The following is a 15,275-nucleotide window of genomic DNA, read 5'->3' on the forward strand; positions in this document are numbered from 1 at the left end:
CCCAATCTCAAACCTCCCCTTTCTTTCAAAAACCCTGGAGCGTATCGTTGCGTCGCAACTTCATTCCCACCTCCTTGCGTATAACCTACTTGAACCCCTCCAATCTGGCTTTCGCCCCCTCCATAGCATAGAAACTGCTCTCCTCAAAGTCCTCAACGACCTCCTCACCTCTACTGACACTGGTTCCCTCAACATCCTCATCCTCCTCGACCTGAGCGCAGCCTTCGATACAGTGAACCATAACATCCTGCTCACCAGACTCAAAGACCTCGGCATTGAAGGCTCTGCAATCAGCTGGCTCCGTTCCTACCTTTCCAACAGATCCCACTTCATCTCTCTCCACAACCACACCTCTGCTACAGCCACAGTCACTCAAGGCGTTCCCCAAGGCTCCGTACTCGGCCCCCTCCTCTTCATCATCTACATCCTCCCCCTTGGTCAGATACTCTGCCACTTCAATCTGGACTTCCACTGTTACGCTGATGACACCCAGATTTACCTTGGCACCAAATCCCCCCACAACCCCCCCCCCCCTCTCCCATATCAACTCCTGTTTGTCAGCTATAAAAACCTGGATGCAACATAATTTCCTCAAACTCAACAGCGATAAGACAGAATTCCTCCTCATAGGCTCCAAAGCCACACTCAGCAAAATCAATAACCCCACTCTCACCATCGACGGCACCACTGTCTCCCCATCTCCCCAGGCCCGCAACCTTGGCGTGATCTTCGATTCCACCCTCTCCCTTGAACCTCACATCCGCCATGTCATTAAAACCTCCTTCTTTCATATCCGCAACATCGCCAAACTCAGACCCTCTCTCACACCGCCCGCTGCTGAAAGACTCATCCATGCCTTCATCTCCTCCCGACTGGACTATTGCAACTCACTTCTCCTTGGCATCAGCTCCACCTACATTAACCGACTCCAACTGGTCCAGAACGCAGCCGCCCGACTCATCACCCACACCAAATCCTGGCATCACATCACTCCAGTCCTCAAACAACTTCACTGGCTTCCCATCTCCCACCGGATCACCTACAAAATCCTGGTCCTCACCTACAAAGCCCTCCACCATCTGGCCCCCCCATATCTCACTGACCTCCTCTCCCCCTACCAACCCTCACGGTCCCTCAGATCCACATCAGCCGGTCTCCTCTCCATCCACAAGTCCAACCTCCGCAGTTTTGGGGACAGAGCCTTCTCCAGGGCAGCTCCCAGGCTCTGGAACTCCCTCCCCCAACTGATCCGCAATTCCGTGTCCCTCACCATCTTCCAGTCCCGCCTCAAGACCCATCTCTTCACCTCTGCCTATCCTTAGCCCCACGTCCCCGTCCCTTTTCATCTGTGCATTAATTGCCTCATACTGTGTTTTGTATTGAATTCTGTCTTTACTTTGTGTACTAGTCATGTCTCTACTATTTATTTCATTCCCCTTACATGTTTTTCCTCTACATGCTCAATTTTTGTAAGGTGTCCTTGAGACTCTTGAAAGGCGCCCATAAATAAAATTTATTATTATTATTATTATCGGGTCTACTCATTCATTCAATCGTGGCTGATCTATCTCTCCCTCTCAACCCCAAAGCGGGAAGGGGTAGAGGGGAGGGGCAAGGAGGAGGAGAGGGGGGGGGGGGGGGGGGGGGAGAGAGGGGAGAGAGAAAGGGAAGAGGGGGAGAGAGGGGAGGAGATGAGAGGGGGAGGGGGAGGGGGGTAGAGGTGGGGAGGGGGAGGGGGAGGGGGAGGGGGGTAGAGGTGGGGAGGGTAGAGGGGAGAAGAGGCCGAGGGGGGAGCTGGGGAGGGGAGGGGAGAGGAGGGGTGAGGAGGGGGGAGGGGGGGGTCAGCAGAGGATTGAGGGCAGAACGTCTCCGCTCCTCCCCCTCTTGCTCTGCGTCGCGCAGTCGGTTTGGAGCGGGGACGGGAGCGAACGGTGGCGGCGGCGGCGGCGGCAGGATGGTGAGTGATCGGCGGGGAGCGCCGAGTCCCGGCCCCGGGGAGCCGAAGTCGTGGCGGGGAGCGCGGGTCTGCACCACCCGGCCCCTCTCCCGACCCCGGCCTCTCACCGGCCCCGGCCCCGGCCGCTCCAATCCCCGGTCTCTGGTCCCCGGGCGGCGGGACCTGCGGACACGGCCAAGGCGCCGTTTCTCAAGGTCAGCGCTAAGCTCCTGGTGCCGCATTGACGATGCGGACTCGGATCTGCCCGCTCCGACCTCAGCCCGCACCGAAACCCCGCAAACTGTCAGCAGGGAGCGCCGCACGGTGGGAGGGACAACAGTGAGGGAGCGCCGTGATGTTGGGGTGGAGGTGGTGTCAGTGGAGAGCCTCTCATCTCTGGGATGAGTTCGTGAGATCCCGGGCGCTCTCCCCGCGGTCGCAGAGTCGTAGAGTGGAAACAGGCCCTTCGGCCCAACTCGCCCACACCGGCCAACAATGTCCCAGCTACACTAGTCCCACCTGCCTGCATTTGGCCCATATCCCTCCAAACCTGTCCTATCCATGTACCTGTCTAACTGTTTCATAAACACTGGGATAGTCCCAGCCTCAACTGCCTTCTCTAGCAGCTCGTTCCATACACCCACCACCTTTATGTGAAAATGTTACCCCTCAGATTCCTATTAAATCGTTTCCCCTTCACCTTGAACCTATGTCTTCTGGTCCTCGATTCCCCTACTCTGGGCAAGAGTGTCTACCCGATCTATTCCTCTCATGATTTTGTACACCTCTATAAGATCACCCCTCATCCTCCTGCGCTCCAAGGAATAGATACCCAGCCTACTCAACCTCTCCCTGTAGCTCACACCCTCTAGTCCTGGCGACATCCTCGTAGGTCTTCTCTGTACAACATCAAGCTTGACAACATCAAGCTGTGCATCTACCCGATCTAATGCCGTCATGTCCTCTGTCAAACTCCGGTGGAGGGAGCGTGAGGGGGAGCGTGAGGGGGTGCGGGGGGCGGAGGGGGTGTGGGGGTGCGGGGGTGCGGGGGGTGAGTGCAGGGGGGGGGGGGTGCGGGAGTGCAGTGCGGGGGCAGCTGGCTGCCTGATCCACGTGTCTGTCGCCGGTGCCTTGCAGCAGAGCGGCTCCATAAACAAGCCATGACCTTGTGCTATCATTCACCAAGGAGCTCAGGCATCGCGCGGCAGCTGTGTGTGTACAGCGGGAGAGGGGGAGATAGAGAGAGGGAGGGAGGGAGAAGAGGAGGAGGGGGTGGGTAGGGTGGGGAGGGGGGGAAGGGGAAGGGGAGGAAGGGGAGGGGTGGTGAGGGGGAGGGAGGTGAGGGGTGGGGAGGGGAGGGAGTGGGGGGAGGAGACGTGTGGTTGTCCTCCTCACTCTCAGCTGTAAATCTTTAGCTTTTACTCTTTCCTTTTTAGTACAACTTCTTTATTCCACAAGTCACAAATCATGGAACAATGCAGCACAGTAACAGGCCCTTCGGCCCACATAGTCCGTGCTGACCACGATGCCAAAATATACTAACCCCAACTGCCTGCACGTGATCCATGTCCCTGCATATCCACGTGCCCAACTAACAGCCCCTTACACCCCACTGTCATATCTGCCTCCACCCCCTAAAAGACTTGCCCCACACATCTCCTTCAAACTTTCCCCCTCTAACCTTACAGATTCTTCATTAGTGCGGGTGTCAGGGGTGATGGGGAGAAGGCAGGGGAATGGGGTTAGGAGGGACGGATAGATCAGCCATGATTGAATGGTGGAGTAGACTTGATGGGCCGAATGGCCTAATTCTACTAATGACCTGCTGCGATCCCTCCTAGTCTCTCACATATCCACCCTGGGGAAAAGGTTCTGTGTGTTTGCTCGATCTATGCCTCATACAACATACAACATATAACATACAACATACAACCTGCAACACACAACATGGAACATACAACATACAACATGGGACATACAACATGGAATATACAACGTCAAACATAGAACATCGAACACCACCGCACAGGAGCGGGCCCTTTGACCCACCTGTTCTGAACATGATGCCCAGAGCATCTGCCTGCACCTCATCAATTTCCCTCACATCCAAGGAGGGCGATGGTTGGAGGCTCGGGGCAACCTGGGGCTCACCTGCATGAGGTGTAGGACCCAGAGCGTGGACTGGACTGAAAATGGCGCCAAAACATGGGACATCTTGCATGCGGCTCAGTTGACTATTTTTGTACAATTTGCTAATTGGAGATGTGCTTAGATCGGGCACTACACTACTGGACTGGTTATAAGAAAATAATTCCACTGTGCGTTTGCACTTTGCACATGTGACTGTCAAAGCACCATTGGACCATTAGACCACCAGACCATTAGACCATTGGAACGGGGCATTCCCTGGGTTGACGGTAATTCCGTCAGTCAGTCGCTTTATTAGCGGGTTTGATGCAACATCTCAAGACAAACGTCTCCCTTTTCCTTGCAGATACCGGAGCTGGAAAAAAGCACAGTGCGCATTCGACATCCAGAGCGCGTCCAACAAATCATCTCCTCCCTCCGTGATGGGGGAGCCTCGAAACTGCAGGTGTGTGGCGAGGTGGGGCCAGTCCTCTGTTAACCCCCTCCCCCCCCCCCCCTTCCCCCTCCCTCCTCCCCCCCCTCCCCCCCCCTTCCCCCCCCCCTCTCCCCCACTACCCTCCCCCTCCCCCTCCCCCACCCCCACCCCCCACCCCAACAAAGTGATGGGTTTCGCCACCGCATGTTGTAAGAACTTGAGGTAGAAACATAAAACATAGAAAAAATAGGTGCAGGAGTAGGCTATTCGGCCCTTCGAGCCAGCACCGCCATTCAATATGATCATGGCTGATCATCCCCAATCAGTACCCCGTTCCTACGTTTTCCCCATATCCCTTGATTCCTTTAGCCCTAGGAGCGAAATCTAACTCTCTTGAAAACATCCAGTGAATTGGCCTCCACTGCCTTCTGTGGCAGAGAATTCCGCAGATTCACAACTCTCTGGGTGAAAAAGTTTTCCCTCATCTCAGTCCTCAATGGCCTCCCCCTTATTCTTAAATTGGACTCCCCCAACACGGGGATTTTTTTTTTTTGCACCTAGCCTGTCCAATCCTTTAAGAATGTTATATGTTACTACAAGATCCCCTCTCATCTTTCTAAATTCCAGTGAATACAAGCCCAGTCGACCCATTCTTTCATCAGATGTCTGTGGCCTTGCAGCTGGAGTTAAAATCCCGAGGCAACTCTTTAGACTGGAGATACAGCGTGAATCAGGCCCTTCGGCCCACTGAGTCTGCACCAACCAGCGATCCCGCACACTAGCACACTAGCACTATCCTACACACACTCGGGACAATTTACCATTTTTACTAAAGCCAATTACTGAACCCGGAGAAAACCCACGCAGTCACAGAGAGAACGTGTAAACTCCGTCCATACAGCATCCATAGTCACGATCGAACCCGGGTCTCTGGAACTGTGTAAGAATACCGGTGCGCCACCGTGCTGTACACACACTGTAATAGACAATAGGTGCAGGAGTAGGCCATTCGGCCCCTTGAGCCAACACCGCCATTCAATGTGATCATGGCTGATCATCCCCAATCAGTACCCCGTTCCTGCCTTCTCCCCATATCTATCGACTCCACTATCTTTAAGAGCCCTATCTAGCTCTCTCTTGAAAGTATCCAGAGAACCGGCCTCCGCCGCCCTCTGAGGCAGAGAATTCCACAGACTGGTATTTGTGTTCTGTGCTGACTGAATACTTTCTCTGTTCCAGATCGTGACGGATTTCGATATGACCTTAACCCGGTTTGCCCACAATGGAAAAAGGATCCCGACGTGTCACAGTGCGTACCGCTGACTCTGTCTACTGCCGCGGTCACTGGAGAGGGGGGCTTGCCCAGGGGGAGAGAGTGGGCTAATGCCCCTGTCCCACTTAGGAAACCTGAACGGAAACCTCTGGAGACTTTGCGCCCCACCCAAGGTTTCCGTGCGGTTCCCCGAGGTTTTTGGCAGTCTCCCTACCTGCTTCCACCACCTGCAACCTCTGGCAACCACCTGCAATCTCCGGCAACCACCTGCAATCTCCGGCAACCACCTGCAATCTCCGGGAACCGCACGGAAACCTTGGGCGGGGCGCAAAGTCTCCAGAGGTTTCCGTTCAGGTTTCCTAAGTGGGACAGGGGCATAAAATATTATATAACTCTGCATCTAACCCACCTGTCCATAGCCTCAGAGAGCTCGATAGAGCAGCACTGGCCTACATTTGTGTCAAGTCTTGCTAATATATCTTGACAACAGTAAACCATATTTTCGGCTCCACTATTAATCCAGCTTAAACTCAGACAGGCAGAAGGCAGAAGAAGTGTGAAGAAGGGTCTCGACTCGAAACGTCGCCCCCTCCTTCTCTCCGCAGATGCTGCCTGTCCCGCTGACTTCCACCACCAGCATTTTGTGCCTGTCTTCGGTGTAAACCAATATCTGCAGTTCCTTCCTCCACCCAGTGTCTGGTCGGGCAGAGTGTGTGAAGGGACTTTACAAGAGGTTTGCTCTGTATCTAACTCACGCTGCCCTGCCCAGGAGGTGTGAGCTGGGACAGTGCAGAGGGTGCTCCACTCTGGAACCTAATAGTTTAAATTTTATTTCCAGGTTTTATTCCCCCCCCCCCCTCCCTCATTTTGTGTGTTTGGTTTGTTTAAAAATAGCTTTAGCCGAACAGCTGATATAGATCTCAGATTGAGGACTGGATGTTGCAATCCCTAAGATTTCACTACAATTGACATTCTTGGGTATGGCCACTAGGTAAATTTGCTCACAAACAGACACATATTGTTCCTAGTAGTTCAATCCTCCTTGAGACAAATAGACACACGTCTCCAATGGACCCTGTCCACGAATGTGTAGGTAGGATTTAGTTTAGTCTAGTTTATTGTCACGTGTACTGAGGTACAGCGAAAAACCTTTATGTAGCGCGATGACCAGTCAGCGGAAAGACTGTGCATGTATACATTCAAAGACAGACACAAAACGCTGGAGTACCTCAGCGGGTCAGGCAGCATCTCTGAAGAAAGGAATAGGTGATGTTTTGGGTCGAGACCCTTCTTCAGACCCTTACAACCAAGCTGTCCACAGTGTTCAGATACAGGATCAAAAGAATAACGTTTTGTGCAAGATAAAGTCCTGTAAAGTCCAATTCAAGGTAGTCCGAGGGTCTCCAATGAGGTAGATGGGAGGTCAGGACCGCTCTCTAGTTGGTGAGAGGACGGTTCAGTTGCCTGATAACAGCTGGGAAGAAACTGTCCCTGAATCTGAAGGTGTGCGTTTTCACACTTCTGTACCTCTTGCCCAATGGAAGAGGGGAGAAGAGGGAGTGACCGGGGTGAGACTGGCCTTTGGTTACGCTGCTGGCCTTGCCGAGGCAGAGTGAAGTGTAGATGGAACGACCAATGTGGTAGATAGACTAGTGCGGTGAAGAGGGAGTGACCAGCCGGGGTGAGGCTGCTCCGTGATTATGCTGGTGGCTTTTAGATAGGGGCAGGCAGTCCGCATGGATAGGGCCCTGCTAGCCCGCTGCCTGGGCCTACGAATGGCTTCCATTACTGGCATCAGGAGAAGACCAACGAGGAGGCCTGTCTGTGCTAATCCTTCCCTGGGATTGTTTGATGGGACGGTGCAGGTAGGGGAAGAGTTAATCTGTGTCCATCCCAAGATTTTCCCAGCCCTGGGAGTCTCTGATCGTATCTCTAGGAATTTCTGGCCCAAAAAGTTCAACGTTTGTATTCAGTAGCGAGGTGGCACCAAAGATTCATAGCAAAAGGATTTGAGTATAGGAGCAGGGAGGTTCTACTGCAGTTGTACAGGGTCTTGGTGAGACCACACCTGGAGTATTGCGTACAGTATTGGTCTCATAATCTGAGGAAAAACATTCTTGCCATAGAGGGAGTACAGAGAAGGTTCACCAGACTGATTCCTGGGATGTCAGGAGTTTCATATGAAGAATTACTGTATAGACTCGGCTTGTACTCGCTAGAATTTAGAAGATTGAGGGGGGATCTTATAGAAACTTACGGGGTTGGACAGGCTAGATGCAGGAAGATTGTTCCCGATGTTGGGGAAGTCCAGAACAAGGGGTCACAGTTTAAGGATAAGGGGGAAATCTTTTAGGACCAAGATGAGAAAAACATTTTTCACACAGAGAGTGGTGAATCTCTGGAATTCTCTGCCACAGAAGGTAGTTGAGACCAGTTCATTGGCTATATTTAAGAGGGTGTTAGATGTGGCCCTTGTGGCTAAAGGGATCAGGGGGTATGGAGAGAAGGCAGGTACAGGATACTGAGTTGAATGATCAGCCATGATCATATTGAATGGCGGTGCAGGCTCGAAGGGCCGAATGGCCTACTGCTGCACCTATTTTCTATGTTTTCTATGTTTCTATAAGATCCGTGTACAGTTTTACAATGTCCACAGACAGCTGTGTACAAAGAGGCGGGTGCACTCGCATTGTGTACACTCACTGACAGACCCGTAATAACCCTGCTCCTCTTTCTGTTTTACAGAAATTATTGATAACAACAAGCTGATCAGTGATGAATGCAGTAAGAAGGTAACTCACATCTCCATATTTACAACTATTTCTCAGCTCTGGGATGATGGGAGGTCAGGACCGAGATGAGAAATTTTTTCACACAGAGAGAGTGGTGATTCTGTGGAATTCTCTGCCACAGAAGGTAGTTGAGGCCAGTTCATTGGGTGTATTAAAGGGGGAGTTAGATGTGGGCCTTGTGGCTAAAGGGATCAGGGGGTATGGAGAGAAGGCAGGTACAGGTTACCGAGTGTTTAAGAAGGAACTGCAGATGCTGGAAAATCGAAGGTACACAAAAATGCTGGGGAAACTCAGCGGGTGCAGCAGCAACTATGGAGCGAAGGAAATAGGCAACGTTTCGGGCCGAAACGTTGCCTATTTCCTTCGCTCCATAGATGCTGCTGCACCTGCTGAGTTTCACCAGCATTTTTGTGTACAGGATACTGAGTTGGATGATCAGCTATGATCATATTGAATGGCGGTGCAGGCTCGAAGGGCCGAATGGCCTACTCCTGCACCTATTTTCTATGTTTCTATGATACGGGAGCAGAGGAGATTGATCGAGGAGATTGATAGATTATTGATTGTTACGGGTGTCAGGGGTTATGGGGGGAAGGCAGGGGAATGGGGTTGAGAGGGAGAGATAAATCAGCCATGATTGAATGGCGGAGTGGACTCGATGGGCCGAATGGCCTAATTCTGCTCCTAGAACATATGAAAATGGTTTTAGAGTTTATAGAAGAGAGACACAAAATGCTGGAGTAGCTCAGCGGGACAGGCAGCATCTCTGGAGAGGGAACTGTGAAGGGGCTTGACCCGAAACGTCACCTATTCCTTTTCTTCAGCGATGCTGCCTGTCCCGCTGAGTTACTCCAGCATTTTGTGTCTATCTTCGGCATCTGCAGTTCCTTCCCACACATTTAATGCAGATTGATTCTTTGACTCGGGAGGCGGGGGGGGGGGTTGTTTCTCTGCCCCAGACGGTGGGTGGGAGCAGCACACGTGTGTGTGTCTGTGTATGTGTGTGTGAGAGAGTGTGGGTGTGTGTTTGTGCGTGTATCTGATTGTGAGTGTATGTGTTTGTGCATTTGTGTGATTGTGAGTGAGTGTGTGGGTCTGTATATGAGTGTGTGCGTGTGTGCGTGTGTGTGTGTGTGCGTGTGTGCGTGTGTGCGTGTGTGCGTGTGTGTGTGTCCGTGTGTGTGTCCCCTACCCTGGGAACAGTGAAGAGCTCAGACTGCAGGGTGCTGCTGATTCTGATTATGTTCCGCCTTTCACAGCTGAAGGACCTGGTCAACATCTACTACCCCATTGAGATCGATGCGAGTCGCAGCATCGAGGAGAAGCTTCCGCTGATGATCGAGTGGTGGGCCCAGAGTTTCCTCCAGTTACACATATTCACATCCCCCACATTGAAGCAGGAATCCAGTTTAGACTACAGTTAAGAGACTACAGAACAAAATCTGCCCCGACCAGCGATCACCCGCACACTGACTCTATCCTACACACTAGGGACAATTTACAGATTAACCTGTCTTTACAGTGTGGGAGGAAACCTGAGCACCCGGAGAAAACCCACGCGGTCACAGGGAGAACGTACAGACAACACCCGTAGTCAGGATGTACACGGGTCTCTGGCGCTGTGAGGCAGCAACTCTGCCCCTGCGCCACCGCGCTTCATGTTCCAGGAACACAAGAAGCATTATTACTACACTGTGTCGTCTTATGTTTGTGTCAGTAACGATGTACGCTTTCATTCCTGCTTCCAAAGAGAACAACCTCATACTTTATCGGGATAGAAACATAGACAATAGGTGCAGGAGTAGGCCATTCGGCTCTACGAACCAGCACCGCCATTCAATATGATCATGGCTGATCATCCACAATCAGCCTAAAGAAGGGGTTTCGGCCCGAATCATTGCCTATTTCCTTCGCTCCATAGATGCTGCCTCACCCGCTGAGTTTCTCCAGCATTTTTGTCGACATCCAAAATCAGTACCCTGTTCCTGCTTTCTCCCCATATCCCTTGATTCCGTTCGCCCTAAGAGCTAAATCTAACTCCCACATGTTCCCACAACTCTGAAGAGGAGGACAATAGACAATAGGTGCAGGAGTGGAGGCCATTCAGCCCTTCGAGCCAGCACCGCCATTCAATGTGATCATGGCTGATCATCCACAATCAGTACCCCGTTCTCCATATCCCCTGACTCCGCTATTTTTAAGAGCCTCATCTAACTCTCTCTTGAAAGCATCCAGAGAACCTGCCTCCACCGCCCTCTGAGGCAGAGAATTCCACAGACTCACCACTCCTGCCTTCTCACCGTATCTCCTTGATTGCACTATCTTTAAGGACATTAGTGTTGCTTGTATTTGTAACTGGGGGACAGTGTAGTGGGATGTCCCCCACTATTCTGGTCCTCCCGTGGGTCGTGGCCCGGGTGGGGGGTCGGTGGGGAGGTGTTGTGGAGGTTCGGCAAGTCACCGGGCTGCCCGCTGTCTCGGCAGGTGGACGCAAACACACGGCCTGCTGGTGCAGCAGAGGGTTCGGAAAGATCAGCTGGCGGAAATCGTGCAGGAGTCCGGCGTGGTGCTGAGGTAACGGAGTGAGAGGCGAGATATCTCGTTCCGTGTATCCCGGCAGCATCACTCCGGGTCAGTCTGCAGCAGGGGAAAATGTCACTCTCCAGCCCAGCACAAGTTGCAGACTGATGCCGGCAGCACAGTGGCAGTTAGACAATATACAATAGGTGTAGGAGTGGAGGCCATTTGGCCCTTCGAGCCAGCACCGCCATTCAATGTGATCATGGCTGATCATCCCCAATCAGTACCCCGTTCCTGCCTTCTCCCCATATCCCCTGACTCCGCCATCTTTAAGAACCCTATCTAACTCTCTCTCTAAAGCATCCAGAGAACCTGCATCCACCGCCCTCTGAGGCAGAGAATTCCACAGACTCACCACTCTCTGTGAGAAAAAGTGTTTCCTCGTCTCCGTTCTAAATGGCTTACTCCTTATTCTAAACTGTGGCCCCTGGTTCTGGACTCCCCCAACATCAGGAACATGTTTCCTGCCTCTAGCGTGTCCAAGCCCTTAACTATCTTATATGTTTCAATGCGATAGAACTCTATTCATCCCAGGAGGGAAATTGATCTGCCAACAGTCATTAAAACACAACATAGATGAAACATGAAATTAAAGTGACGTGTGGAAAGGATTGGGGATGTGCAAAGATTGGGGAGGGAGGGGAAGGAGGGAAGGAGGGAGGGGTGGGGGGGGGGGGGGGGGGGGGGGGGGGGTGCGAGTCAGTCTCAGTCTACCCCACAACCGAAGGGGGAGGAGTTGTACAGTTTGATAGCCAGAGGGAAGAAGGATCTCCTTTGGCGTTCTGTGCTGCATCTTGGTGGATGTGATGCTTCCCCTAGTGGGAGAGTCTAGGACCAGAGGCCACATCCTCGGAATAAACGAACGTACATGTTATTCTGAGGCTTCATAAGACACACAGGAACGTTTTTCTGAGCAATTTATTAACTCAGAATAAAAAGCAGAGGCTTTTATTCCTCAGCAGAATCATTTATTTAATCAGAGGGTGGTGAATCTGTGGAATTCTTTGCCACAGAAGGCTGTGGAGGCCAAGTCAGTGGATATTTTTTAAGGCTGAGATAGATAGATTTTTGATTAGTACGGGTGTCAGGGGTGGTGGGGAGAAGGCAGGAGAATGGGGTTAGGAGGGAGAGATAGATCAGCCATGATTGAATGATGGAGTAGACTTGATGGGCCGAATGGCCTAATTCTGCTCCTATCACATAGAAACATAGAAAATAGGTGCAGGAGTAGGCCATTCGGCCCTTCGATATGATCATGGCTGATCATCCAACTCAGTATCCTGTACCTGCCTTCTCTCCATACCCCCTGATCCCTTTAGCCACAAGGGCCACATCTAACTCCCTCTTAAATATAGCCAATGAACTGGCCTCAACTACCTTCTGTGGCAGAGAATTCCAGAGATTCACCACTCTCTGTGTGAAAAATGTTCTCCTCATCTCGGTCCTAAAAGATTTCCCCCTTATCCTTAAACTGTGACCCCTTGTTCCTATGAACACTTACGGTAGACAAAAGTGCTGGAGAAACTCAGCGGGTGCTGCAGCATCTATGGAGCGAAGGAAATAGGCAACGTTTCGGGCCGAAACCCTTCCGGGTTTCGTCCCGAAACGTTGCCTATTTCCTTCAGGGTTTCGGCCTGAAACGTTGCCTATTTCCTTCGCTCCATAGATGCTGCTGCACCCGCTGAGTTTCTCCAGCACTTTTGTCTACCGTCGATTTTCCAGCATCTGCAGTTCCTTCTTAAACATCTTATTTCCTCCAGTTTTTTCAGCTGGGATCCGAGGCCGGCCAGCCTCCCTGATGCTTGTGACGTGACGCTTTCTCTTGCAGGGAGGGCTACCAGACTTTCTTCGATGAGCTTCTCAAGAGCAACATTCCCGTCTTCATATTCTCGGCTGGGGTTGGTGACATTTTGGAGGAAATAATTCGACAGGTCAACGTCTACTACCAGAATGTGACGGTGGTTTCCAACTTCATGGACTTTGATGAGAAGGTGAGTGTCGTGGATGGCTATGTGGGCGGGCGGGCAGTGGGAGATACGATAGACAGTCAAAGGAGCCGGGGATATGGGGAGAAGGCAGGAACGGGGTACTGACTGGAGATGATCAGCCATGATCACATTGAATGGCGGTGCTGGCTCGAAGGGCCGAATGGCCTACTATTGTCTATTGTCTAAAACCATTTCCCAGGATGGAAAAATAACAAACAATAGAAGGCCAGGGTTTAAGGTGAGTGGCAAGGTTTAACAGGAGATGTGTGGGGCAACTTACTTTACACAGACGGTGGTGGGTGTCGGGAACACGTTGCCAGGGGTGGTTGTGGAGGCAGGTGTGATTGTGGTGTTTAAGAGGCTTTTGGACATGTAGTGAATGATTATGGAGGGACAGTTTTATTCTCCTAATCTGAGGAAAGACATTCATGCCATAGAGGGAGTACAGAGAAGGTTCACCAGACTGATTCCTGGGATGTCAGGACTTTCATATGAAGAAAGACTGGATAGACTTGGCTTGTACTCACTAGAATTTAGAAGATTGAGGGGGAATCTTATAGAAACTTACAAAATTCTTAAGGGGTCGGACAGGCTAGATGCAGGAAGATTGTTCCCGATGTTGGGGAAATCCAGAACAAGGGGTTACAGTTTAAGGATAAGGGGGAAATCTTTTAGGACCGAAATGAGAAAAACATTTTTCTGTGGAATCTGTGGAATTCTCTGCCACAGAAGGAAGTTGAGGCCAGTTCATCTGCTATATTTAAGAGGGTTAGATGTGGCCCTTGTGGCTAAAGGGATCAGGGGACATGGAGAGAAAGCAGGTACAGGATACTGAGTTGGATGATCAGCCATGATCATATTGAATGGCGGTGCAGGCTCGAAGGGCCGAATGGCCTACTATTGCACCTATTTTCTATGTTTCTATGATTATGGATTAGGCACAGGGAGAGAAGAGATGGTCTTAGATGGAGAAGACAATCCAGTCAGATGCATTCCTGATATTTCTGTTCAGTTTAGACAATAGACAATAGATAATAGATGCAGGAGCAGGCCGTTCGGCCCTTCGAACCAGCACCGCCATTCAATGTGATCATGGCTGATCATCCCCAATCAGTACCCCGTTTCTGCCTTCTCCCCATATCCACTGACTCCGCTATTTTTAAGAGCCCTATCTATCTCTCTCTTGAAAGCATCCAGAGAACCTGCCTCCACCGCCCTCTGAGGCAGAGAATTCCACAGACTCACCACTCTCTGTGAGAAAAAATGTTTCCTCGTCTCCGTTCTAAATGGCTTACTCCTTATTCTTAAACTGTAGCCCCTGGTTCTGGACTCCCCCAACACCGGGAACATGTGTCCTGCATCTAGTGTGTACAAGCCATTAACAATCTTATATGTTTCAATGAGATATCCTCTCATCCTTCTAAACTCCAGAGTGTACAAGCCCAGCTGCTCCATTCTCTCAGCATATGACAGTCCCGCCATCCCGGGAATTAACCTTGTAAACCTACGCTGCACTCCCTCAATAGCAAGAATGTCCTTCCTCAAATTAGGGGACCAAAACTGTACACAATACTCCAGATGTGGTCTCACTAGGGCTCTGTACAGCTGCAGAAGGACATATTTGCTCCTATATTCGATTCCTCTTGTTATAAAGGCCAACATGCCATTCGATTTCTTCACTGCCTGCTGTACCTGCATGCTTACTTTAGTTAGTTTCTCGTCTTGTGTACCGAGGTACAGTGAACAGTTGTGGGATCTTGGTGCCTGACATGTTAGGACCAACCACTCCCCGACACCACCTCTCGGGGCGACCGGAGTCTGGGCCCAGGAAGCCTGTGGATAGATGGTGGGTGCAGGTCAGGATCTACTGCCCCCCCCCCCCCCCCCCCCACACACACACACCGTTCCCGCATCACCCGGCCTGTTTCTTCCCCACCCAGGGGTGTCTGAGAGGCTTTAAAGGCGAACTGATCCACATCTACAACAAGGGCGAAGGGGTTCTGCGCAACACGGACTACTTCCAGCAGCTGAGTGACTACACCAACGTCATTCTGCTCGGAGACTCGCTGGGCGACCTGGATATGGCATGTGGGGTCCAGAACATGGAGAACATCCTGAAAATAGGATTCCTCAATCACACGGT

General features: G+C 51.4%; 1 protein-coding gene across 1 annotated transcript in view; it reads left to right on the forward strand.

Moving 5' to 3' along the window:
- Positions 1–1,818: 1,818 nt before the first annotated feature.
- Positions 1,819–15,275, forward strand: part of nt5c3b (5'-nucleotidase, cytosolic IIIB) — a 47,869-nt gene continuing 34,412 nt past the window's right edge. The window contains exons 1-8 of the mRNA XM_033034776.1: positions 1,819–1,957; positions 4,431–4,529; positions 5,739–5,808; positions 8,518–8,564; positions 9,824–9,909; positions 11,049–11,138; positions 12,973–13,135; positions 15,073–15,273. Of these exons, the coding sequence (XP_032890667.1) occupies positions 1,955–1,957; positions 4,431–4,529; positions 5,739–5,808; positions 8,518–8,564; positions 9,824–9,909; positions 11,049–11,138; positions 12,973–13,135; positions 15,073–15,273 (759 nt within the window). The 5' untranslated portion in view covers positions 1,819–1,954. The remainder of the gene's footprint in view (positions 1,958–4,430; positions 4,530–5,738; positions 5,809–8,517; positions 8,565–9,823; positions 9,910–11,048; positions 11,139–12,972; positions 13,136–15,072; positions 15,274–15,275) is intronic.

Source organism: Amblyraja radiata, chromosome 16 (genome assembly GCF_010909765.2).
Source record: "Amblyraja radiata isolate CabotCenter1 chromosome 16, sAmbRad1.1.pri, whole genome shotgun sequence".
In the NCBI taxonomy this organism is placed as follows: Eukaryota; Metazoa; Chordata; class Chondrichthyes; order Rajiformes; family Rajidae; genus Amblyraja; species Amblyraja radiata.